The 27,927-nt window shown below is 35.1% G+C and overlaps 1 protein-coding gene and 1 long non-coding RNA gene across 4 annotated transcripts; both read left to right on the top strand.

The window, feature by feature from the left end:
• LOC109826112 (ABC transporter G family member 31) lies at positions 3,740–24,183 on the top strand. Of its 3 annotated transcripts, XM_020393090.1 has the most exons (23): positions 3,740–3,782; positions 3,979–4,067; positions 4,144–4,228; positions 4,783–4,942; positions 5,018–5,094; positions 5,188–5,241; positions 6,889–6,979; positions 7,122–7,423; positions 7,510–7,791; positions 9,297–9,613; positions 9,692–9,852; positions 9,962–10,065; positions 11,236–11,392; positions 11,494–11,613; positions 15,540–15,634; positions 15,721–16,053; positions 16,143–16,433; positions 16,923–17,006; positions 17,110–17,243; positions 17,314–17,541; positions 21,311–21,482; positions 21,577–21,677; positions 23,583–23,711. In XM_020393090.1, coding segments are annotated over exons 3-23 (3,348 nt in total). In that variant the 5' UTR covers positions 3,740–3,782; positions 3,979–4,067; position 4,144; the 3' UTR covers positions 23,584–23,711. The 3 variants fall into 3 exon arrangements, with proteins under 3 accessions (XP_020248679.1, XP_020248673.1, XP_020248686.1); XM_020393084.1 differs by lacking the exon at positions 21,577–21,677 and having other exon boundaries at positions 23,583–24,183; XM_020393097.1 differs by lacking the exons at positions 21,311–21,482; positions 21,577–21,677; positions 23,583–23,711 and having other exon boundaries at positions 17,318–17,476.
• LOC109826107 lies at positions 25,333–26,853 on the top strand. Its single transcript, XR_002243199.1, has 2 exons — positions 25,333–25,530; positions 25,747–26,853. It is a non-coding gene; the product is annotated as an uncharacterized LOC109826107 (long non-coding RNA).

Raw genomic sequence — 27,927 nt, 5'->3', positions numbered from 1 at the left:
TTATTTGATAAATCCGTTTATTATTTGCAAATTCATAAAACAACCACTATGAACAAGTTTATTTATTCAATAAAATATAGTGATTTTATATATACACACACATATGTGTATATGTACACACACACACACACACACACACAGCCTGATATATATATATATATATATATATTTATATGATATATATATATAATATATGATATTATATAGAAAATGGGTATGCTTCTGGTGTGAGGTGTCATATTTACATCCACTTATTCCAATCTCCAACCACTCCCAAACTCATATGAATGTGGTCGCCTGATTTCAATGAGTGAGAGGAGAATATTGCCACATCACTACTAAGCGAGAAAAATTGTGCTTCGGTACAACATCCGATTTCTCTCTCTCTCTCTCTCTGTCTCTCTCTCTCTCTCTCTATCTCTTCTCTCTCTCTATATAGTATATATATATATATACTATAGTATATATACTATATATATATATATATTATATATATTATTATATATAATTATATATATATATGATATATATATAATATATATGCTATATATATGATATCAGTTAACGAGCGGCATCGCACAAAAATTAGGAAATGATGTTTGATTTTAAGGCCGCTGTCTTTAAGGTGGGAGCCTATGGTGTCACCTTAGATTCACTTTTCCATGATATAATATATATATATATATTATATATATTATATATATTAGCTAGAGAGGAGAGAGAGAGAGAGGAAATATGGGAAAACTGGTACCAAGTTTCTAAATTGACTTGGTAGTTAGGTGGTCAAATCTAGTCCATTGACACTCATGCATTGGAGAGAGAGCCTCATTCAGCTACTTCACCTAATTTAAAAGAGGCTGCCATCTCCAATGCTGATATATGGTCTAAATTTGACACCTTTTAACTAGCCACAGTTCAGATGAAAATAATTGTACGCCAAGTTTCTCATATTTCTCATATAATAATATTATATATATTAATATTATATACTATATTCTATATATATATATATATATTATATAGTATATATATACGTATTACTATATATATATATGGAGAAAATGAGTATGCTTGGTACTAAGCAAAAAATGTTGTGCTGATGAGTGACGAGTGGCATAATCGCTTCCATATTCAAATGATTGCATATCCATTGTACTCATTAACCGCATGTCGAATGTGGTCCCCGCATTTGATGAGTGGGATGGGGTATTGTGCACCTCAGCTACCGATGCACAAATTTGTGCTCTGGACAAGCTACCATATTTCTCTCATCTCTTTATAATATATAGCATTATATATTTATATTATATACACACACATATGATAACTTTGAATTAGAATCTCTTTGAAGCATAATGTTAAGGGTGTTAAATTAGATGGCTACAAATTACGATATATTGACAGTGCAGTTTGTGTATGGAAGTTATTTTACATCCTTTTGTCAACAGTAATTAGTTTGGTTAGATGCCATTTGGCCCATTCTTCTGCGTAAATTTAATGCTTTATTATTAGACAAATTAATCCCTTCTCTTATTAAATAACAGCTCTACCAATTAAAATCATCCACTCTGTTTATATTACTCCTCACAAAGATTTATTAGTTTTCCTAGAGAGCATTTCCTCATCAGATCACAATCATTTAAACCAAAAACTTCACCGTTAATATCATCTATTATCATTTTGTAGTAGTTAGCGGCTCTCATTTAACTTAATTTAATATGCAGCAGAATATGCTACTTCATTAATTTTGCCAACAAAGTATTATTAGTTGCAACATCAATCTCGCTATCAGTCGAATGATGATGTTGTATTTAGAAAAGGATGGAACGTACATTTGACAGCCCAATTATTTAAAGGCTATAGTCCTAAGATCTCATGATAATGGTCTAACCTTCATTAAGTAGTCTGAATGCGGGTGGGTTGTGGGGGGGGGGCAAATTATATAACAGTAGTTCTTATGACACAATAATTAGAGTCAGATTTCATTTTTCTTACAAAACCAAAGGAATAAAAAGAAGAGAAAATAAAGAATAATATGATTAATTGAATTTTAAGAAAAGGATAAACAAATATATTTTTGAAGTAAATTAGACAAGTGTTTGTGTTTTAATAACTCTTTTGATGATTAAAACATATCCATCTTATCCTCACTTTTGTACAAGTAATTCATGGGTGAGAATCAAAATAGAAGGAAACATGAATCACGGGGAGTTTTAAGTCAAAATGTCTACCTCACGTTATGGGTAACATTAATATACTACTAATCTCTATTGTTAACATACACAACAAAAGAATAATGAAAGAAAAACAAAAAGTAAGATAAAAATAAAAATCTATATTTCGACAGCTTATATTGCTCGTCATACATTTAACATTTTCCCCTCCAATTTATCTCAACATAAAAGGACAAGGTCTGTAAGCTACAAGAGAAGAAAGAGTGCCATTTCATTATGTTTCTCTCGGTGTTCAGTTTATTTTTTTTTGTTTAAAAGGTTTCTTCTTCCTTGTTTATCAGAGGTAAAAAAAAGGACACCATAGAAAACTTGGATGAATATGCCAAGAACATAATTTATTCTTACATCTTTTGAGCATAGTTTAGACTCCACGAGCATGAATGCTTCTAAGTATTTTATACTCCACGAACATAGTTCAGGCTCCACGAGCAGAAAACTTGGATGAATATGCAAACAAAAATATATGAGAAGAAATTGCAAAAAAAGAAAAAAAATATACATATAACGGCAAAAATCCCTCCACTTTAGTCAACTTCCCAACCGTTTTTAAATCGGAGATAATTAAACTCTCTTTCACTTTCCCAACCGTTTTAAACCATCTTTTCCCTCCCCTATCTCTCTCTCTCTCTCTCTCTCTCTCTCTCTCTCCTCCCCTTGCACAAAACGGAATACAAGACCCAAAACCAGAGAGAGGAGAGAGAAACTAGAAAAAAAGGGGGTTAGAGAGAGAAACTCATAAATGCGCTGCTCAACAACCACATCTCCCCTCCAATTTAAGACCCCCACCCCCTCCTCCTCTTCTCATTGCAAACCTGAGGCCAGACTTAGGGTTAGGGTTTGGATAAGGCTTCAATGTGGAACTCGGCGGCGGCGGCGGAGGAGGCGGCGTTCTCGCAGGCGAGGGTTTCTGAGGGATTCGGCCGGGGATTGTTCGGAGATCAACGTGTCCGGGCTCAGCGCAGTCGATCGGACCGCGCTTCTTGATCGGTTGCTTGGGGACACTGGCGATTCTGAGGAGTTCTTCCGGCGGATTCGCCGGCGATTTGATGCGTGAGCTTTTCTTTCTTGTGCAAAATGATTTATTTTCGGGGTTTATTTGGCAAATTCTGGATTTTGTGAGAGGAGTAAACTTCTTGAGGTGCTTTTGTGTTAGTTTATTGAATGCAGATGACACATGGAACGTTATAATCTTTCACATTTGTTGTTATTTAAGAAAATGCGCAGTAAATGATACCGGTTTCTAGTTTTATATAGCTTAGTGTCAATAAATTTGGGATACTTTTCATTTTTCATTCTAACCATTATGTATGAAGTGCATTCCTCTCCTATTGCTGCACTTGGTGGATCCATAATTGAGGCTGTGAGTGTAGTTTTTGTCTATTCTCTCTTTCAACTCGATGACTGTTTCTCGTCTTTTGTTTTTTCAGAGTACATCTGGAGTTTCCTACAATTGAGGTCCGATTTCAGAATCTGAAAGTGGATGCCTATGTTCATGTTGGCAGCAGAGCATTACCCACCATCCCTAATTTCATCTTTAATATATCTGAGGTAGGATTAGCTTTTGTTCTGTAAGATTTGTTCTTTAACTCGGTCAATTCTGATCCTTGAGCATATAACCATATACAATCATGTAAGAATGCGTATATTTGATCTATACTAGTCTTTATGATGAGTTGTAGTTGTTGCCTTCATTTATCCTGTTCAGCTACAATTCTCTAATCTTTATTTATTTGTATCCTCAAAGTCCTTGCTGAGGCAATTGAGGATCTTTCGAGGCAAAAGGACAAAGTTGTCAATTCTGGATAACATCAGTGGGATTATTCGGCCTTCGAGGTAATATTGCAATACCAAATACGAGCTTCATCACTGATGATTAATTATAGATTCTTAGTATATAGCATTTGTGCAGAATGACACTGCTTTTAGGCCCTCCAAGTTCGGGAAAGACAACTTTGCTCTTGGCTCTTGCTGGACGCCTTGGTTCTGCTTTGCAGGTTCATGGCCTAAGCTCTAGTAGTCGTTACATTTGAACCACAATTTTTGAAAACGCTGAGGATAAGGGCATAAGTTTCTTTTATTAATTCTGGTTAAACCTGTTTACAGTCTATGTGGTTCCAATCACTACAATTCCCTTTTCTTTTCTTTTCTTTTTTCTTTTATTTGTCTTGGGAATGAGTTAGTGTAAGTAACATTTCCGAAATTAAAGTTTGCAAGGATATATTATTTGACCATTATGCCAATTATGTGTGCATGTGCATTGTCCATATGGATTAATTAGTGGCATGCTGGTGCGGCATGGTTTACATTCTCATTGGGACGTTGCTGTTTCTGTTCATAGTTGTACTTTTCTATATAAATTTCTCATATGAGGTGACTGCTAAGTTATTTTCCATTTACGTTCTAATTACTTTTAATGAATGTCCTTTTATGTAGTTAGTCGACGCCAAAAAATCGAGATAACTGCTATGCTGTTGTCCATTGCAATATAGTATGGTCAATATCTTTTCAAAATTTTTATCTCAAGTAATATGTTTTTAGTTTGATACAGATGTCAGGGAAGATTACATACAACGGCCACGGTTTAAATGAGTTTGTTCCACAAAGAACATCAGCTTATGTCAGTCAGCAAGATTGGCATGCTGGAGAAATGACAGTAAGAGAAACTCTGGAATTTTCAGGTCGTTGTCAAGGTGTTGGAATAAAATATGGTAAGTTTAGAACAGCAGTTCTACTCATAGGTTTCTTTATTCAGCTCCTTAGCAAAACGTGAAACTTTCTTCTAGATATGCTTACGGAACTTGCAAGAAGAGAAAAAGATCTTGGAATAAAGCCTGACGAAGATCTTGATATATTTATGAAGGTAACTGGTGATGCATACTGAAATACTGCCTTGTTTGGTGCAGTTGGTCAAATTATGCTTAGTAGTCCTTTTTTTCTTCTTTTTTTTGTGCAGGCAGTATCACTAGAGGGCAAGCAAACTGGCCTTGTAGTGGAGTATATATTGAAGGTATATATTAATATGGTTTAGTTGACACTTTCCTTTATAGATATGCTAAACAGCTACATTTGTGTGCCAAGCATCATCATTATTTCGATTTAAATTCGCTCTGAAGAAAGTTATCTAGCAGTGTATGCAAATCTATGCTTCACAAGGATGTTTAGTAAGGTTATTACAAGTAGGAATTATTTCGATCTAAATTCGCCCTGAAGAAAGTTTCGTACCAGTGTATGCAAACCCATGCTTCACAAGGACGTTTAATAAGGTTATTATAAGTAGGAATTATAGGGCTAGAAATTAGTATGTAATGATGTGAACTTTTCTCCATCAAAGAACCAGATGATGACTTGTCCATCAAGAAAGGGCGACAGTTCTATCTAGGGTTGAGGATGTCATGCTCAGGCTGTCTTGCTTGAAGGGCTTGAGAAAGGAGGTGAAGGCTAATGCTAACATGGATTAAAACTCTAAGCAAGGATCAAACTATTACTCTAAGATGTGTTTTCCAGATGTGATAGGTCTACGACTCTACATGATTCATTATGCCAATCTCACATAATCAGGGAAAAGCTTAATGATTACTATTGTTTATTGATATTTTCTCTCATATTTCTCTAGAAATAAGGAAATTGATTATTACCTAATTAAACTCATTCTCTCTGACCGTCTCCTTTAACAACCTGTGCTATCAGTCTTGTTTTATTAGTCTAGCAGACTTTTATCTTAAAATACATTTCTTTATTGCACTAGGAAACTTATTACATCTGATACATACTAGCTCACTCTTTATATTCCTTCCGTTCTGCCAGTTGAGTGCTAAAGTTTTAAGGTAAGTTAAATATTTGGGGAAGTTTTCTTCAGGATTCCGAGTCACGTCTACACTAAAATTATGAAGCTGCAATCAGAGTCAGGTGTTATAATTTTTATACTCTTAACATTAGTCGTCCTTTTTTGGACCGCAATGGCTATTTTTACAGGGCGAAAACTCTTCATTTATAAAAAATCCTCTTCCTGTTCATGTTTGGTGCATTTGAACCTTAGTTGCCCTGATACCATTTAAAGTCCTTTGCACTATTAACTCTGATGTGGTGATGATGGATGAGGGTTATTATTTTGTACTCTAACAAGTGTAAAAGATTTTTTTATGTCTTTTTTCCCCGCCTCCCCTTACTTGCAGTAGACATTTTTTTGTTGCTTATCTTAGTTTGTCTTTAACTCCATTTTTTGTCAACGTAGTGGAGGCTGGTATTGTAATATTTCATGGGCAAATATATTTAAATTTTAAGGAACCACTGCAAATCATAAGAGGCGCTCCTTTTTGAGTGCACAAATTGCCTCAATAGAAATTCCAAAACCTTGGTATTATCTTGATCAATATTTAGAATCCATGTTGAAGTATTTTCACGGCTCGACAGATAATTTGATGTCTCCTTTCCAGGTAATTTTTTGGGAGCCAATTTCCTATGTTGATTTAAATTACTATTTAATGTTTTATATGTGGTGGTGAAGTCATGACTGAAGCTTATGTATTGTTCATTTCAATTATTGTTTTGTTTCCTTGCAATTATATGGTTATTTCTTAGTTTTTCTGGTTTTGGTAAAATCTGTTGAAAAATAATATGTTAAGTTTTCTGAAGTGTTAAATTTCACATATTAAAGATTTTAGGGCTTGACATCTGTGCTGACACGCTGGTGGGAGATGAGATGATTAAAGGTATCTCAGGAGGTCAAAAGAAGCGCCTTACCACTGGTAAAAGCTGTTATTTGTGTATGCATGTCCATTCTTTCCCCTCAATGTTTAGCACTAGATTCTCCTGCTTTCAGTGCAGAGTTACTGGTAACAGTTTGTGGATTGTTATTTTGAATAATGATTGCAGCCTTTCATCTAACAGGTGAATTACTAGTTGGGCCGGCTAGGGTGTTATTTATGGATGAGATATCAACTGGGCTTGACAGTTCAACTACTTACCAAATAATTAAACATCTTAAAAACTCGACCCATGCCCTTGATGGAACTACAATTATATCCTTGCTCCAACCAGCTCCTGAAACATTTGAGTTATTTGATGATATTATTCTCATATCTGAGGGCCAGATTGTTTATCAGGGACCTCGTGAGGCTGCTATTCACTTCTTTGAAGCCATGGGCTTTAGATGTCCTGAACGGAAAAATGTGGCAGACTTTTTGCAAGAGGTAACTAATCCATTTATTGGTCCTTAAACATTCGGTGGATGTAACTTTTTAGCATTATCACTCATTTCCTCTTATTTTTGTTCCAGGTTACATCTAAGAAAGATCAGAGACAATACTGGTATGCTTATGATTGCCCATACCAATTTATACCAGTGACGAAGTTTGTAGAGGCCTTTGCTTCCTTTCGTGTTGGCAAAAGACTGTCCGAGGAATTGACCGTTCCATACAATAGATGTCACAACCATACTGCAGCTCTCTCATATTCTAGTTACGGTATTAAAAGGTTTGAGCTTCTGAAGGCAAATTTTGATTGGCAGTTGTTACTGATGAAACGGAACTCATTTGTCTACATCTTCAAATTTGTTCAGGTAGTGATGACAAACTTAGCATACTGAGAGGAATTTCAAATTTGAAGTAATTTAGACTTTTTCTGACAGTATACCATATAATATCATTTAGTGCATAATTTATGCAATCCAATGTTTTATATGTCAGATGTCGGGTTCATGTCGGTCGGCCAAAATTCATGTCGGATAGCGGAAATCGGGGATATATCGGAGGACATGAAAAAAATATTGGATTGCCGTATCGGATAGGTTGATATAATATCATAAATGGAATCTTCACATACTTGATAATTATATTGTCTAAACATATGAAAAAGTACATAACTTATTGATGTTAGGATCACTAACCAATTGTAGACACCTGATTCCCGAGTGCATATTGACACCATCCGAGTGCTTGACCTACAAAATATGAAGATGTTGTTAGTAAACATAGAATAGCATATAAGGAATGAAGCAAGTGACATATAAATTATAATATATAGAATGAAAATCACAAGATTCATATCCATAGAGAAACATAAACAAAGCAAGCAGACAACCAAGTTTTCAAAGTTACAAATAGCTCATAATTGTTTAACATCCAAAAGTAATTCCAAAATAACATTGAAACTAAGATGACTATAATCAATCCTCATCAAAACCGCTTTTTCTGAAATTTGGCCGATTTTTCTTGGCCGCAATGACGCCCGACATACCCGATTTTTTCCGACATGTCCCCGACATGACCTCAGAAACGCAATACGCATTAAAATCAAGGATTTCGTTGCGGCCCGCCATATCGGCCGCCATGTCGGACATGGCGGCCGATATTTAAAACATTGATGCAATCCAACTTATATAAGTTTTTTATACACTTCAGACTCCAGCTGAGTTATCTTAACCAGCTTTTCAATTGGATCAGTAAGTCACCTCAATGATCTGGTGTGTCAGACTCGCTGTTAATCTGACAGCGAAATTGATAGTTTGACATGGAAGTCATGCAATTTGTTTTACAGTTTCTCTGCTAAGATATTTGAAACTGTGATTGGTTGTAATGTTGTTCTTTTCTGATGTTTCTAATCTACGGCGCTGTAATCATCATGGTATCATAAGGTAGACATCATCTACACAGTACCTTATGCAAAACTAAGCACTTTGCTGAACCTCTTAGTCTGGTTTTGTTGACTAGAAAGTTATAGAAGGAGTAATAAATATTACAAATCATGAAAAGGTGGTCCTAAGATTATAAGATGTAGCGTTCAAGAAGTGGATATGAGTCATATGTTACTTCAAGCGTGCAGATGTTTTTACAAGTAGATATGAATGGCTTTTCAAGTGAAATCTGGAAATGCAATTATTTACATCATAGTCAATTATATAGGAGCTTTTTTTTATGTGTCACATTTTTATCCATAAAGGGCCTATTTTACTTAACTTTTCATGTCTCTCAAGGTGCTGCTGTAAATTGATCATAGGTTTCATTGTTTGAGACTGAGTTTTTCAGACAATAAGTATTCTAATGTTACTGTTTGTCATGGTTGCAGCTTTTGCTTGTTGCGATTATTACAATGACTGTATTTTTCCGAACCACAATGCATCGTGATACAGTAGATGATGGAATAATCTTTCTCGGGGCGCTATATTTTGCATTAATCATGATTCTTTTCAATGGGTTTACTGAAGTTTCATTGTTAATGACAAAGCTTCCAGTGATTTACAAGCATAGGGACTTGCATTTTTATCCTCCCTGGACATATACACTTCCTTCTTGGATTCTAAGCATTCCATCATCACTTATAGAGACTGCGATATGGGTGGGAGTAACATACTATGCTGTTGGATATGATCCACAGATAACAAGGTAATAAGTTTCTCTGGTTTTTTATTAATACATTCTTAAATTTGGAATTCTCTATAAATAATGTTGTGTTACATGCAGTTTCCTGGGGCATTTCCTTTTACTTTTCATTTTGCACCAGATGTCTTTGGTGCTTTTCCGTGTTATGGCATCATTGGGCAGGAATATGATAGTTTCCAACACCTTTGGATCTTTTGCAATGTTGGTTGTCATGATTCTTGGAGGATTTATCATTTCTAAAGGTCAAATCTTATTCGATTCTCTTTAGTTTCATGCTATTTAAAATTGTTTAAAGGTTTGTGTTTCTTATCTGTATTCGTTTGATTGCTTTATATCGTTTACTTGAAACAGATAGCATCCCAAGATGGTGGATTTGGGGATACTGGATTTCTCCTTTGATGTATGCGCAAAATGCTGTTTCAGTCAATGAGTTTCTGGGTCATTCTTGGGCCAAGGTGAATAAATTTTATCAATTTCTATTTCCCGTTCAATCTTACAGACTCAAAAACTATATTGTTTAGTTTTTTATTTCAGGCATGTCCAATAGGCAGTTAGGTCAAACTTACGTGGTCATTGCTTTAGTAAATTTTCTCAGTGGCATTTTTAAGGAATAAGGTCACTTGGTTTGTTAATGTATCTAACCTGAAACATTACTGTCTTATTAAAAACAGTTCACGTTAATATAGCTTATGGAGTATACATGCTGTAGAATAAATCTTTAGCATGATTTATTTACATAATACTCACTAAGGGCATCTCCAACAGCTTCTCTAAAATTTTCTTCAAAATGGGGAAGCAAAAATCATATTCTCCAAATTATTTTTACACCAACTCTAACAGCTTCCCCATTTTGAAGAATCCCTTTTTTTCTCCAAAAATTTGGAGAATGCTGCAGATTTGGGGAAGCTTCCCCATTTTTTCTTCTCCACCCCTATTTTGGGGAATGAGATGGGGAATCTGTTGGACCAAAAAACCTAACTAAATTCTCTAAAAGTGGGAAATGGGGAAGCTGTTGGAGATGCTCTAGAGGCATCATAAGTTCCAACTCTTGGTTCTTTTCTATGTAGAACATGATGACTTTCATATTTCTGCAGCTAGCTGTACGCAGAAGTTGAGGATTGTTTGGTTGGCTTCTGTTCTCTAATAAGTCTTTAAGATAAATTGGTATCTCTTATCCAAACATGATTGTAGTGAACTGTTTTGTTCAAAGTTAAGCTTTAACAGATGAATTGGTTTTCAAATGTGAATTGGATAAAATTTAGTGGCTTTGTACTGACATGTTTAACTTTTCATATTTCTGTAGCTTCTGTAGGTATCTTTGATTTTCTAAGATTTAAACCATATATTCACCTCTTTCCATTCGCCATACTTAATGGTAAGCTATTAGAATTAGTAAAGGATACTCTAGAATCCAGCATATATACATATGTCACATCTTGAGTTTGTACTAGTAGAACCCTCCATGTTTTGGCTCATACGTAATTAGACTTTTGGTATGTTAGAACAAGTTTCTAATTTTTTGTTACTTCAAGAATGAAATATTTTGATTTAGTTAGAATGCTCTATTCGTAATACTTCATTAGAGCAAAAGATTTCTAATCTGCTTTTACTTTTCTAATTTGCAGAATGTTGAAATGCTAAACATGCCACTTGGACATGTAGTACTGAAAGGATATGGCTTAGTTACTGAAAGATATTGGTACTGGATTGGTGTCTGTGCTGTGTTTGGTTACACTGTCTTATTAAACATTCTATTGACCTTGTTCTTGACTTACCTTAACCGTAAGCTATCATATAAACTTGCCACTATGCTTCAGCTCTTGACAACAGTATTAGTACTGAGGACTGTTTAATTCTTACTATCCAATCTTTATGTTCTACAGCTCTAGGGAGACCACAGGCAGTTATTTCCAAAGAGGAACTGTCAAAGAGGAATGGAAAGAGGAAGGATGATTCTCTTGTTGTTGAGTTAAGGTCTTATTTTAGATCAGATTTATTAACAGGTCAGAAATATTCATGTATTTTTTTAATAAAAAGTAGATCTTCAACTATGTTGCTTGATAGCATGATTATTTGTGGTGATACATCTGATGGTGCAACTACAACATATATGTCCGTCTATGTGTACCTAGATTTGTCAGACTCAGTTAGATTCAGTATACTTCTTTTTCAAAGATAATAATAAATCTGCAAATGGAAAAAAGTGAAGAGATATAATTGATTATGTTGAATGCTGGTATTTCTCAAACGAGAAGAAAGAAAGGAAAATGTTGAATTTGTTTGTCTGAGAAAAGCATAACCTACAAGTATTAACCAGTTCTTGCAATTATGCAACTTCTCTCTCTAAATTGCCACCTATATCACGCGCATTATCAAACATAATCATTCAAAATTATTTTCTAAGTCTTCTTTGTCAAAATAGTATCAGCTGTAGAGCTCAGAAAATCTAATGCAAGATTTAACCGCATTTATAGTTCACTGTCCGCCTCTGTGGTACATACAAATTCCCTGACCAAAGCACCTATGAGGAAGATAGGGTCATACCATTGCTCTTGAGTATGTCATATGTACCCTTCTAAATACATCCTTTTAGTCGTTGGTAGGATAAACAGCATTTGAAAAGCTTTCTGAGGCCAGCTTTGAGGTACACCTCGAGGCATTTTTGAAGGGTGATTGCCTCGTCATTTGAAGGATCACTGGAGTATGTACGTCATGTCCCATGAAGTGCTTAAGCAAATGCTTCAAGATGGGTAGAGGGTTAAAAAAGGATGTTTGACTAAAAACTAAAGAAGTTCCTATTTCTTCATTTTCTTTTCTCCAATCTCATAGATTTTCCCTGTTTATTTTTATTGAAAGTAAAAAAATAAAAGCAATCATCTTATTTAATCCTGTCACAGGTTCGCTTCTTGTGTGAGCTCGTTTTTTGCTATACTTCTTTTGACTTGTTTTCCAACAATTTAATTTTTAGGTTGATTTTTTGTATCTTTACTTGTGAATAGGACTCCTATTCATCTTTAGGAGTCAGCCTCTTCATTTGTGAGCTGTATTCATTTCTTTATGCATTTCATATGTGGACTGCTAAGTCAATATAATAGTTGAGCTCAATTTCCTAGAAAAACTGTAACTTTGAAGCCATGTGACCTAACATGGTGAAGGGGGCAAAGATTGGATAGATGTCTTTTGTATGTAGCTTATAGTTCATTGTAGCTTGTGTCTATACTTGATCTATTTTATTCATATTGTTCAAGACCTGAATCTATCTATTTGTAAATTATTATAACATTATACATTATACACTTACTATATTTATAAAATTTTTAAATTAAATTATAGTTAATTTATTAGACTTACGTATCGCACGTTAAAGCTTCCACCACACTTTATAAAAGGGTTCAACATTTCGCCTTTTGCTTTTGCCTTTTTAAATATTGGTAGATACATCTACCTTCTTGCAACTTGTGCACGAGCGCACATACACACACAAAGGAAAGTTCTGTTGTTTCACATGCCCATAATTTGAGGTTCTGTTGCAGGATCCTATTGGTCCTACCTGTAGAATTATAGATTTTGGTTTAGAATAGCCTACAACAAAACCATATCAACACTGTCCTAGATTTGTATCTAGAACTATGGTTATCTACCCTCGTAGACAATCAAACAATTGTGGTTTACTTTGTCAAACTTATTGGTTTTGCATGGTATTATCAGTCAATAATGATTACAAGGTTGAAGCTTTTTTAAGCTTTTTTTGTTATGTTCAGGATTGCGGTCAGGTAACTGTCCTAAATTTGCTAATATAGTTGTCTTAATTGCCAATTTAGAATTGGTAAAGAACCGATTTAGGGAAATGAAGCCATTTGTGGAAGAGATGAGAGAAAAAGTACTAAAATTCTTGTGTATAGAAATATGATGAGAAGCAAACCAAACTGAGGGAGGAGGCATAGTTCTACTACAAGAAATAACCCAATATTTCACTAATTTGTTTATCAGAACTTAAAAAAAATTCAGAACATATTAACCTTATTTATGCCGGCTTAAGAAGCATGGAAACAGACAAAGGTCATGAATATGAAATAATATGTATATAGATGGCTCATTGCATCCCTAAAAAGTAGGTGCACGGGTCTAGATATAGTACCATTCAACACGATACTGATACTGACATGCTGTATAGGAAGAAGAAAGTGAAATCTTAGCAAAACTCCTATAATTTCTGTTCAAATTACTAAAAATAATATAAAATCTAAAAGTCAAATGGCTCCTATCAGGATACCTTACCTAATTTAAGATTATGGATTACATGTTTGTGTGGTGTTTATCTTCTATTAGCATAAAAATCACAGTCAAAGGATCCTTTTATTTACCTGTGTGACTTTTCTCCATTGTGTCCGACACATGGTTCTTTACAATTTTTAAGAGTTTACACTGGTGTCAGGATGCAATTTTTTGATTTCCTTAAGATTGTGACATCTCAGGAGCTTTCAACACATGCCAGACAAGTCTCAGTGTCGGATATGTGTCTGACATGGCCACGGGACTCACTTCAAAATTTCCTTGCTCCATAGGTACAGGTCCACCAAAGAGTTGTAATTGAATTAAAACTTGAATGATACCAAGATTGAATGGTCAACTTAGTTAATTCCAACTCTGGCTCAAATTCCAATAGAAAGATCTAAAAGTTATTGAGTCCTATCCTACCTACGACGGTATCTGGAACAGGCTTTAACTAAATAGATAATCTCTATCTAATTAAAATTATAATTCTAGATAATTTAGAAAAGCTTTGTGGCTTCAGTAAATTAGCCTGTGATACTCTTCTGAATTATCTTCTTCTTGAAAGTGTGTTCTTGTTAACTTGACAGAAGCAGGAATAGAGACAAAGAATAAGCCCATGAATTTGTAGGTGCAACAAGGAATATGTTTTTCTAGAGTCTAGGCTGGGGTAACGGTAAAAAAAAATTAATTTGAGAAGAGTCTTAGATATGTGATGGTGGATGTTGCTCTTTCTGTTTTCAAACTATCGATGAAGTGCATGTGCAACTAGTTTGGGAAGAGGCGGTGTTGCCTCTATCCATCACTTAAACATTTTAACTTTGATTCACACAAGTAGATCCTGACTTAATTGCATTATATTTGGGTGTTTAAGTCTACTAGCTTGCAGCATAGGATCAAATCTGTCATTGGATATGAGATGAGAAATGTATCCCTTCAAAGATAGATGTCAGAAATCTATGTACACCAATTATAAGAAAATTAGGTTAAAAACAAATGTTAAAAGATGCAAAATTGCATATATTGAATGTGATTTAACTGATCGAGATAGTTGGCTGTTAGGTTTGCTTGGTATGCAGTGTAAGCTTACCAAACAATCAGTTTGAGTTTTTTGTATAGTTGATGCTAAATTTTTGGAGGTATTATAGATTTATATTTTCTATGACAATTTACAAATATACATTCACACTGTTTATCCTACCTTTCCAAGCAATTCATGTATGTGCTGGACACCTTTGAACTTCACCCAAAAGCCCACATGAGGGAGACTGTTAACTATTAGTTCTGATATACATTGCTAGCCCAGAGCTTATAATAAGGTTTTGGAGACATGGGCTACCTAAGACTGATGGTATAGGATGAAACCAAGACCCAGGATGCAAAATATTTCCATTATTAGAATTCCAGTACCTATATGACATTGGCTACTTTGAATTAATTGATGTACTCTTAACAGGTATATGGACATAAAAGTAATTTTAAATATCTAACTCAAGAACTAATGATTGTGCTAGTTTCCATAAGAAGGGTTTGTGAACACCCACATTCCTAGATATGATTTTGATTCGGTATCTTTTAACTGTTATAAATTGCAATGTATAACGTGTTTCTACTTTGGTCACTGCTTCATATCTCTTATGACCTTTTTCTGGCTCAGAAGCAAATGACAAACCACAGCAGGGAATGGTCTTGCCCTTCCAACCTCTTTCCATGTGCTTCAGCGATATTAATTATTACGTGGATGTGCCAGTGGTAGGTCTATGCTGCATTGTCTTTTATGCTTCCATTGTTAAAAAAGCTTTTAAGAATTTCTTCATCCTATCCAGTACTGCTAGCAGGAACTTAAACAGCAAGGGATACTAGAGGATAGGCTGCAATTGCTGGTCAATGTAACTGGGGCATTCAGGCCTGGAGTGCTCACAGCACTTGTTGGAATCAGTGGCGCTGGTAAAACCACTCTCATGGATGTTCTAGCTGGTAGAAAGACTGGAGGGTATATAGAAGGGAGCATAACTATTTCAGGCTACCCAAAAAACCAAGAAACTTTTGCAAGAGTCTCAGGATACTGTGAGCAGACCGATGTTCATTCTCCTTGCCTGACTGTTGCGGAGTCACTATTGTACTCTGCATGGCTTCGTCTAAGCTCTAATGTTGACTTGGACACTCGAAGGGTAACAAAACTCCAAAGATTTTGGTTCACATGCTCCTAATTTTTTTACATTTGTTTCTCTTAAACTAATGCACCATGATCCTTTTGTAGGCTTTTGTGGAAGAGGTGATGGAACTTGTGGAACTCACAACATTGGGTGGTGGTCTTGTTGGTTTACCAGGGGTTAATGGGTTATCTACAGAACAACGCAAAAGGCTGACAATTGCTGTCGAACTTGTTGCCAATCCTTCTATTGTATTTATGGACGAACCCACTTCAGGTTTGGATGCAAGAGCAGCAGCCATTGTGATGAGAGCTGTGAGGAACATTGGGAATACTGGGAGGACAATTGTGTGCACTATTCATCAGCCAAGCATTGACATTTTTGAGTCTTTTGATGAGGTTTTCCTCTTTTCCTAAAAGTTTATTGTCTTTTAAGATGTCATTTAAATATTCTTAATGTGAAAGATGTTCTTGCAGAAGTTTATTGCTTATATCATTGTTCTTTTACATAAGTCGGTTGTTTGATTATCATCTCTCGAACATTATTTCACTTCCATAGGAGGTCATTCTTTTGCTCTATACTGTGTTGCATTATTCTATGCCTCAATAATCTTCAAGCCTCGGACCTATTAGTCTATATCTACTTCTTCGTTGTCAAGTACCTTACTGAGTTTCCCTCTGGAGTTTGCTGTCAATACTGCTCTTTTATTTTTAGTTGCATTTCATTGTTCCTTCACTCTATGTCAACTAATTTCTTGATTATAACATTAGTTTGGCGATTTTCTTGCATGTAGAAATTGAATGATTGGCAGATTAGAGGCCAGTTAAGAATTATCAATACAAATGCCTATGACAGGTTGTGAGTTTTTATTTCTTCTATTTCTTCAGCTTTTGTTCATGAAGCGTGGAGGGAAACTTATATATGCTGGTCCACTAGGCCCTAATTCTTACAAACTAGTCGAATTCTTTGAAGTAAGTTTCTCTTTTTCTTATCATAGATATATAAAAATTCTTCTTATTTGTTGCAGAGATACCTATGCTGTTCTTTCTTACATAAATTACTGTGAATATCTAGGCAATTCCTGGAGTTCCTAAAATCAAGGATGGTTCTAACCCAGCAGCATGGATGCTCGAAGTTACATGCCCAGCAATGGAAGCTCGTCTTGGTGTGGACTTTGCAGAATACTATCGTAATTCTAAATTATTCCGGTACGCGGAGTTATTTAAGCATTGTTAAGGGCTTGTATGCTTCTATTTTCTAATCATGTTTCCTCCACAGACAGAATAAGGACTTGGTTAAAACTTTAAGCAGACCAAACACTGAAGCAAAAGAGCTTACTTTTCCAACCAAGTACTCTCAATCATTTCTTTCCCAATACTTCGCTTGCCTTTGGAAGCAGAATCTGTCATACTGGAGAAATCCTCAATATACAGCTGTCCGTTTCTTCTACACTGTGATAATTTCTTTAATGTTTGGAACAATTTGCTGGAATTTTGGCTCCAAAAGGTAATGTTTAAATTGTAGTGCTTACTTCTTGCCGTAACACTTCAGAGTTCTTAATGGTGCATACGAGTTGTAAAAACTTATATATATATATATATATATATATATATATATTATATATATATATATATATATATATATATATATATATATATATATATATATATATATATGAGATTAATGAGTATCATTATCATAGGAGGGGATTTCCTCCTTGACGCTATGTGGCACAATCCCACCATCCTCATAAAGTAGGAGAGAGAGTGTGAGATGATGGGGATTTATGCCTATTTTATGAGGATGGTGGAGATTGTGCCACATAGCCGACAAGGAGGGAAATCCTCTCCTATGACAAGGATACCCATTAATATATATATATATATATATATATATATATATATATATATATATATATATATATATATATATATATATGAGGAATATGGGTATACTTGGGCCAAGGATCCTTGTAGTGATGTGGACACATCTTGTCCATAATCACACCTTGGAGTTGGTGATGCTCCATCTTCAAGGTGTGATGTATGGACAAGATGTGTCCACATCACTACCAATGATCCTTGGTACCAAGTATATCCATTTTCTCTCTCTCTCTCTCTCTCTCTCTATATATATATTATATATATATATAATATATATATATATATATATATTCAGTCTAGAATTTTATTTGATGCTTCATTAATTTCTACTGTCTGATTAATGTAAATGAATTTAGATATTCTAAACATCATTTAACCAATGAATCCATAATATTCACAAGGAACATTTTCTATCTTTATCTGAAAAAGATGTAGTTTTAATATACTCAATATAATATTTTGATTGTGCACTGAACTTCATTAAATTTTAGTAAAAATGAGTACAAGATATCGTTCACAATTAATACAGGATTCTTCTAATAAGGATTCGATTTGACTTGAAAAAATCATAATTTACTTTAAAAAGAGAGAATAAAGCTTTGGGTATTTGATCATTACAAACTCAACAACTATAAATTTTCTTCCTGATTTCTTGTGGGTACACCCGAAACATACATTCCCAGTTAAGACATATGATAGACATGTCTCTTATGCATCAGCAGATTGCTTGCATGTAAATATCCGTATCCAAGAAAATATCAGTATCTGTATCCATTAGGATGCAGATATGCTTGCTAAAATCTATAACCGATAGGATATAGTAATGGGTATGGTTATGTTAAGATTTTTAAATATCGGTTATCGGGGATTTATCGGACGGTCAAAATCCTTATCGGATAGCAAAGATCGGTGATATATTGGGGATAAGTAGTATTAATCGGAGTGATATACTGGATGATGTATATATATAATATAATAACTGAAAAATGTAATCTAACTATGCTTAATGAAATATAAACATACCAAAATGTAATCTAAATTCTCACAAGTAGACAATATTTGTTCAAAGAACAACAAAAATCAACTTAAAAAAACAGAAAACAGCCGCCAGAGACGAAGGCGAGAAGAGAAGAAATGAACCTCAATCTAGCAGTTCGAAGGCGAGAAGAGATGATACTTGTTTGACAGTTCGAGTAAATCCCGCTGTAGTTCGAAGGCGAGGCAAGCAAGGTTCATGGAGATTCACGAAGGTGAGGCGACCGCACGAGGTTCACGAAGTCGAGGCTAGCGACGAGGTTCATGGAGGGCAGGCGAGCGACGAAGTTTAGGGTTTGAAGTTTACAAAGGCTTAGCGACGAAGAGGCATGGAGAACATCCGCCAGAGACGAAGTTTAGGGTTTGAGGTTTCATTTTATTGTGAAAATGGGTAGGGTCAGGTTTAATATCTCAACAATCTAACTAAAACGATTAGGCCGATAAACCCGATAATTTTAGCCTCTGTTATCGGTCGATAATTGCCTTTATTGGCGGTAAATCACCGATAAACTCTCCAAAATAATAACCGATTACAAAATCAACTTATCCTAGCGGAAAGCTTCCAAATCCGATAAATAGGCGATAATATCAGATTATCGGCCGATATTTAAAACAGTGGATTATGTAATGAAATATCCGTATCTATATCCATATCCAAAATATCCAAATATATGTTGGTCATATAGTTGCAGCAGTTTTAATCCTTAGATTAATGTATTTGAGGCTAATTTTGATGATCGAGATATCTAATCTTAGCTTCTCAGTTATAATGAACATATTAATAAACTCGACTGTATCATATGGACTATATATTTTTCATTATTATCTAGTTTTCTCGTAACTATTTTATGTATATCCGCTTATATATCCGCATATATATATCCGTATCCATATACATATACATATCTGATTTTAGCGGATATGGTTATGAATTTTTTACCGAGACATATCCACATCTGTATGCTTATCCGTAATTGATAAGAGGATACAAATATGGTAAATATCATGTCAGAGGCATACCTGAAACGTGCCCTACTTGCATGTGTTGATGTCAGATGTGCACTGGAAGTGAAACAAGGGCATTATATAGCTTGATGTGCAACATAGTTTATATGATCAGAATTTATAAGTCAGATGTGCACTAGAAGTGAAACAAGGGCATATATATCTTGATATGCAACATAGCTTATATGATCAGAATTTATAAAAGATAGATCAGAGTTAATCGAGAATGTTAAGTTGAATTTGAAACTTAGAAAATTGTTTGAAAATACACTGTGCACTTAAGTGTAAACAGGGTATTTCGGGAATCAGATATTCTAAAATAAGCTTTGCAAAATAGCCATATGGTATTCTGTTATGTCTTTTATCCGAAGGTTCTCTAAGCTCTAAAATCTCTGATTTAAACATAAGTGATTGATTTAAAAGATCCTTTTTTGCATCTCCAAACTTGTGCTTTTTATGTTAGTGTTGATTTTATTTGGCTTATAGAATGCTCAAACAGTTGCATAGCATTCTAGAGATTTATCTCTTTATTAGGATCGTGCCTCTAATAATTTTAATTTGTTATTAGACAATTGCAAAAGTTGAAATATGATGTTCCCATAAAAAATGTGGATTGCTCTAGTGGGTCCCTCCCTCAAAATTGTATGTACTTCAAAGCTATAACGGACCTGGTTAATCCTTACCATAAATTTCAAGCGGTCTACTCATCCCTTCTTTTCTTATCTCCTCCCTGTCTTTCAATTGAAGCATGGAACATATTTCTTTACCTGTTCCCTTGCCCTCCAAACACATTTCTTGGTCTTCGGCAGAGGAGTAAGGTAAATGTTGGAGGAAGGAGATTAGCCAGAGCAAAAAAATTCAGGGAGTGAAAGTTGAATAGGAAATAGAGTACAGTAGAAGAAGAGAACAGGAGGGAAGAATAAGAATACGGAATACTGAAAATGCAGATTGTATCTTAGATGAAAAAGATAATGAAAAGATAATGCTAATGGAGTTGAATAGCTTTGCGAAAATAGTCATTTGAAAGCAGGTTCAAAATTCAAATGAAGGGTGTGCTGTAACAGAATATTGAAAAAGCACTTACAGCACCATACGGAGATTAAAGAAATTGTTTGGTTGGGCCAATTGTGGGAGACTTGTGTCAAATTTTAATTTTACGAGGGACAAGTATACTAGAAGGTAGTCTTAGGAACTCGTACAAAATAAACATTATCTCCTTAACTTTGTATATTTAAATTAAATAGAGAGTATTCAGTATCAATTTCAGTATTTGGTTGCTATCCTCATATATCATGTTATTTCTTCTTTGTTCTTTGTTACGAAATCTAATTCATAGTCTTTGGAATTAACAGGGACTCTCAGCAGGATGTCTTCAATGCCATGGGATCCATGTATGCTGCTGTCCTCTTCATTGGAATTACTAACGCCACAGCTGTCCAACCTGTGATGTCAATTGAGAGGTTTGTGTCCTATCGAGAGAGGGCAGCTGGAATGTACTCGGCACTACCATTTGCATTTGCCCAGGTCTGCTCCACTCGTGAAACTTAAGAATGATATTTAATGATTATATATGCTTAAGATTAAGAGTAGCTGAAGGTGAGTTGTATTTTGTGGCCAGGTTTCTATTGAATTCCCTTATGTGCTTGTTCAGACAGTTATCTACGGAACCATATTTTATAGTATGGGCTCGTTCGAATGGACCATTATGAAGTTTGTATGGTATACATTCTTTATGTATTTCACTCTCTTGTACTTCACTTTTTTCGGCATGATGACGACAGCCATCACACCTAATCATAATGTGGCACCAATCATCGCTGCTCCATTCTATACTCTATGGAACCTTTTCTGTGGGTTTATGATTACACGAAAGGTAATAAGCAAAAACGAACAACTGTATACTCTGTTGAAGTTAATTACTCATTGCCCTTATCATGCTAGCGTACAATCTCAATATTAAAAGTTGGGAACCTATTGGCTTCAACGGAAGAAACCACAGACTATATATTACTATATCCATCTCATCCTTCCTGCCTCTGCAATCCATCGTCCCTGCTTTGTACACCTTTCCTGTCATGTTTTTCCCTTTTCTTAGATGTCACATTTTTGTTCATGAAATAATGACCCTTGTATGACCGTCTCTTTGATTGATGTGCAGCTTCCTCTAAACTTATTTAACGGAGCATCACTTAGATACCACAGGCACTTGCAAATCATTTTATGACTTATTTCCAGAATTATGGAATAAATCAAGAGATATGACATCGACTTTAACTGGGTATTATAAGAAAAGGACGGTCACAAACTGTGAGCAGAAAAGTATTAATTATAACAATTTTCCTTAGCACTAGATATGTGTACTTATTGGGGATCTAAGAAAAAGGGATGTGGAAAAAAGTTGGGGAAACAATAAAAGATAGGATAAGAAATGAGAATGTTGTGATATGAGCACAATGTAATACAAGTTAGGACCAGAAATAGCGCTTTTTAAAATTAGTTTCAGTTGATAATTAGTTGAAATGAATTACTTGAGATGGTGGAGAAAGTCATAGGAAACAGAGGCTGATGACTGAGCCCTATAAAAAGTGATGAGTCCTATTGAAAGGGCTTCCATGACTATGGTATACAAAAAGAAACAGGGGCGGATTTAGATTCATGTATTGGGGTGTAGTTGCACCGCCAAAAAGGTCGAAATTGAATATAAGCTCTAAGAATACTAAATAAGTTAGTAGCAAACATAATTAGCCCATTTAAAGTGTATCGAGTGCATGCACATTAGGTACTATAGTTTTAGAATATTATATTTTTATTTTTATACACATGTATTGGGGTGTAGTTGCACCGCCAAAAAGGTCGAAATTGAATATAAGCTCTAAGAATACTAAATAAGTTAGTAGCAAACATAATTAGCCCATTTAAAGTGTATCGAGTGCATGCACATTAGGTACTATAGTTTTAGAATATTATATTTTTATTTTTAAAGATGTAGGTAGGCCGTAAATATAGATATGATGGTTGCTATTTTTACACAGTAAAAATGTTAGGCTGTAAATACAGATACAATGGTTGCTATTTCTGCACAGGTGGTAGCCTTGAGGAAGCTAGAAATAGGATAAATGCAGGTGACACAAAAAATTCGAGATGGTGTTTTCTTTGTTTTTGTTGGAACCAGAAATGTTACCGATGATCCGTAGTATTTCACCATATATAGGGGTACCAGCAGAGCTTTAAGAAATGCTTCTTGAAGTAAGTGTAAAAAGAACAAATAACCTGGCTATTATTGCGTTCATGCTTGTTCCATTATCTCATTCTTCGGTTGGGATTCCTACCAAATGAGTTGCTCTTCTTCCTTGAAAATTTCAGTTAATAAAACCTGTGCAAAACCACCTTCTGCACTTTGAATCTCGGTCCTATATTTAAAAAGCATAGATTCATAGTTCCCCTCGGTAATCTCAAAGTCATCAGTAAACCTGCCATGACTGAAAAAGTACTTTCACATGGTTACACTTTTGCAAACAATTCTACTGATGTTTTGGAGATTCTTTTCGTATTTGAGATTGTTGGGAGATTGGCTTCTTCTGCTGTGCACATTGGCTGACAAAAAGTTGCCTACTTGTTTTGTAGAGAATACCTGGATGGTGGAGATGGTACTACTGGGCCAATCCAGTGTCTTGGAGTCTATATGGCCTTCTGACTTCTCAATTTGGGGACATTGATAAACCCATGGTTCTTTCAGATGGTGTTAACACAAAGACTATAAAAGCATTTCTTGAGGACCACTTCGGTTTCAATCATGAATTCTTGGGTGTTGTAGGAATCATGGTGGTCGGTTTCTGCGTATTATTTGCTGTGATTTTTGCTCTGGCCATCAAAATCCTTAACTTCCAACGAAGATAGAAACGAGAACAGACTTGTATAATTTTTTCAAACAGACACTTGATGTGTTTTGAGCTATGGAGAAGGTCCTGCCGAGAGTAAACTGTATAGTGGCAGCAATTATTCGTAATGAGATTGCCCAGTCCTAAATTAATTCCTTTTTCTTTTTACTAAGAGCTGCAGTTGCCACAGTCCTGTTTGTGTAATTCTGTCCTAAAAAAAGATGTGTACTTGTAGCATACTTTCTCCCCCCCTCTTGAACTCAGTGAAATCTAAAGGCATGAAGATATGTATTATTTTGGGTTTGTATGTACGCACCAAAATATTAAATGAAGTTCTATTGGCATCACATAGTGAAGGAATTGTCATTCTTTTTCTTTACATTCCCTCCTCCGTAGTTGAATGATTCTCACGCAAGGCAAAGTTATGTAATTACACACTTATCCACACATTACAGGCACAATCTTACCTTAAAAGCGTGAATCATGTTCCATGCCTCGCCAATAAAATTTCAGGCACATGATATGCATTCAGCATTGGCATTTGAAGTTTTTATTAACCGATGTTGAATTAGTCTGTTTCATTTTCTGACGTGGGGTTCTGATTGCATTGTTGCCTCCTAGGACATAAAGATGACAAGTACTGCAGCAATGGAACACAATAACCAGGGGAAATGAAATGTAGAATAGATTTCATTTCTCGTTTGATCCACTCAGTTTGTGGCATTTTCTGGAGCCAGCATTTGTTCTTCGAAATCGCTTCTCAGGTCAGCATCACCTGGAGAATTCCCTTATCTAGCTTTCAAGTGTTGATGTTTGTGCATATGCTGTCTCGTTGTCAACATGAAAATGTTGTCTACCATCTATAGATGTGTCTTTCATGTGCTGCGTCATGCCTATTCTTCTCCTATTTTATGTAAATAATGATTTGTTAATTGCCTTTATTCTGCTAGTGAAACTCTCCTTTCCGATATTTGTGTGCATGACTAATTTTGGAATAATGAGGGTTGACTAATCACATCCACATTCAACCGCAATATGAAAAGCATCCAAATTTAACATACTTCCATGTAATTTGTAAAAAAATTTATTAGGAGGTTCAATTAAGTGGTAGAATGATGCATTTTCATTTTGGATTGTATAAGCAATTTTATCATTATCCATCACTTAATATAGTTTATGGCTGATTTAGAAATCCAAACACCTGCAATTTTAAAAGTATTTCTGTGTAGACATATAAAGTTAACCAAGGAAAACTTTTTAACAGATAATCTTCTGTTCTCCTTGTTTGTGAAATCGGGTGCGGTCCCTTATTTAGATTCTTAAAACCATGATCAATTAAAATTTTGATTTGAAGTATTAAACTATTTGCTAGTTAGTTTCATTAATCATCTTTAAACCTTGAATCCTGTACAAATTGCATCATTCTGACCTTAGCCCATTGCCAACCTTCAGGAGATCAGATTTGTATCCTAATATATCATTAACTGATGACACACACACACACACAAAAAGGAAAAAAAGATTTTTTTTTTCTGGATCTGCCACTGAAAAGAAGATGTAGGTAGGCCGTAAATATAGATATGATGGTTGCTATTTTTACACAGTAAAAATGTTAGGCTGTAAATACAGATACAATGGTTGCTATTTCTGCACAGGTGGTAGCCTTGAGGAAGCTAGAAATAGGATAAATGCAGGTGACACAAAAAACACACACACACACACAAAAAGGAAAAAAAGATTTTTTTTTTCTGGATCTGCCACTGAAAAGAAGATGTAGGTAGGCCGTAAATATAGATATGATGGTTGCTATTTTTACACAGTAAAAATGTTAGGCTGTAAATACAGATACAATGGTTGCTATTTCTGCACAGGTGGTAGCCTTGAGGAAGCTAGAAATAGGATAAATGCAGGTGACACAAAAAATTCGAGATGGTGTTTTCTTTGTTTTTGTTGGAACCAGAAATGTTACCGATGATCCGTAGTATTTCACCATATATAGGGGTACCAGCAGAGCTTTAAGAAATGCTTCTTGAAGTAAGTGTAAAAAGAACAAATAACCTGGCTATTATTGCGTTCATGCTTGTTCCATTATCTCATTCTTCGGTTGGGATTCCTACCAAATGAGTTGCTCTTCTTCCTTGAAAATTTCAGTTAATAAAACCTGTGCAAAACCACCTTCTGCACTTTGAATCTCGGTCCTATATTTAAAAAGCATAGATTCATAGTTCCCCTCGGTAATCTCAAAGTCATCAGTAAACCTGCCATGACTGAAAAAGTACTTTCACATGGTTACACTTTTGCAAACAATTCTACTGATGTTTTGGAGATTCTTTTCGTATTTGAGATTGTTGGGAGATTGGCTTCTTCTGCTGTGCACATTGGCTGACAAAAAGTTGCCTACTTGTTTTGTAGAGAATACCTGGATGGTGGAGATGGTACTACTGGGCCAATCCAGTGTCTTGGAGTCTATATGGCCTTCTGACTTCTCAATTTGGGGACATTGATAAACCCATGGTTCTTTCAGATGGTGTTAACACAAAGACTATAAAAGCATTTCTTGAGGACCACTTCGGTTTCAATCATGAATTCTTGGGTGTTGTAGGAATCATGGTGGTCGGTTTCTGCGTATTATTTGCTGTGATTTTTGCTCTGGCCATCAAAATCCTTAACTTCCAACGAAGATAGAAACGAGAACAGACTTGTATAATTTTTTCAAACAGACACTTGATGTGTTTTGAGCTATGGAGAAGGTCCTGCCGAGAGTAAACTGTATAGTGGCAGCAATTATTCGTAATGAGATTGCCCAGTCCTAAATTAATTCCTTTTTCTTTTTACTAAGAGCTGCAGTTGCCACAGTCCTGTTTGTGTAATTCTGTCCTAAAAAAAGATGTGTACTTGTAGCATACTTTCTCCCCCCCTCTTGAACTCAGTGAAATCTAAAGGCATGAAGATATGTATTATTTTGGGTTTGTATGTACGCACCAAAATATTAAATGAAGTTCTATTGGCATCACATAGTGAAGGAATTGTCATTCTTTTTCTTTACATTCCCTCCTCCGTAGTTGAATGATTCTCACGCAAGGCAAAGTTATGTAATTACACACTTATCCACACATTACAGGCACAATCTTACCTTAAAAGCGTGAATCATGTTCCATGCCTCGCCAATAAAATTTCAGGCACATGATATGCATTCAGCATTGGCATTTGAAGTTTTTATTAACCGATGTTGAATTAGTCTGTTTCATTTTCTGACGTGGGGTTCTGATTGCATTGTTGCCTCCTAGGACATAAAGATGACAAGTACTGCAGCAATGGAACACAATAACCAGGGGAAATGAAATGTAGAATAGATTTCATTTCTCGTTTGATCCACTCAGTTTGTGGCATTTTCTGGAGCCAGCATTTGTTCTTCGAAATCGCTTCTCAGGTCAGCATCACCTGGAGAATTCCCTTATCTAGCTTTCAAGTGTTGATGTTTGTGCATATGCTGTCTCGTTGTCAACATGAAAATGTTGTCTACCATCTATAGATGTGTCTTTCATGTGCTGCGTCATGCCTATTCTTCTCCTATTTTATGTAAATAATGATTTGTTAATTGCCTTTATTCTGCTAGTGAAACTCTCCTTTCCGATATTTGTGTGCATGACTAATTTTGGAATAATGAGGGTTGACTAATCACATCCACATTCAACCGCAATATGAAAAGCATCCAAATTTAACATACTTCCATGTAATTTGTAAAAAAATTTATTAGGAGGTTCAATTAAGTGGTAGAATGATGCATTTTCATTTTGGATTGTATAAGCAATTTTATCATTATCCATCACTTAATATAGTTTATGGCTGATTTAGAAATCCAAACACCTGCAATTTTAAAAGTATTTCTGTGTAGACATATAAAGTTAACCAAGGAAAACTTTTTAACAGATAATCTTCTGTTCTCCTTGTTTGTGAAATCGGGTGCGGTCCCTTATTTAGATTCTTAAAACCATGATCAATTAAAATTTTGATTTGAAGTATTAAACTATTTGCTAGTTAGTTTCATTAATCATCTTTAAACCTTGAATCCTGTACAAATTGCATCATTC

The sequence above is a fragment of the Asparagus officinalis genome, chromosome 1 (assembly GCF_001876935.1).
Source record: "Asparagus officinalis chromosome 1, Aspof.V1, whole genome shotgun sequence".
Classification (NCBI taxonomy): Eukaryota; Viridiplantae; Streptophyta; class Magnoliopsida; order Asparagales; family Asparagaceae; genus Asparagus; species Asparagus officinalis.
Note: the sequence above shows the minus strand (reverse complement) of the source record. Positions and strands in the feature narration are given on the sequence as shown.

What these genes read in the sequence shown, in the direction of transcription:
- LOC109826112 (XM_020393084.1), top strand. Translation starts at nt 4,145, where the DNA reads ATGACACTGCTTTTAGGCCCTCCAAGTTCGGGAAAGACAACTTTGCTC. An exon ending in ATCTTGATATATTTATGAAG is followed by an intron (nt 5,095 to 5,187) that starts GTAACTGGTGAT and finishes TTTTTTGTGCAG; the next exon opens with GCAGTATCACTAGAGGGCAA. An exon ending in TAGTGGAGTATATATTGAAG is followed by an intron (nt 5,242 to 6,888) that starts GTATATATTAAT and finishes CACATATTAAAG; the next exon opens with ATTTTAGGGCTTGACATCTG.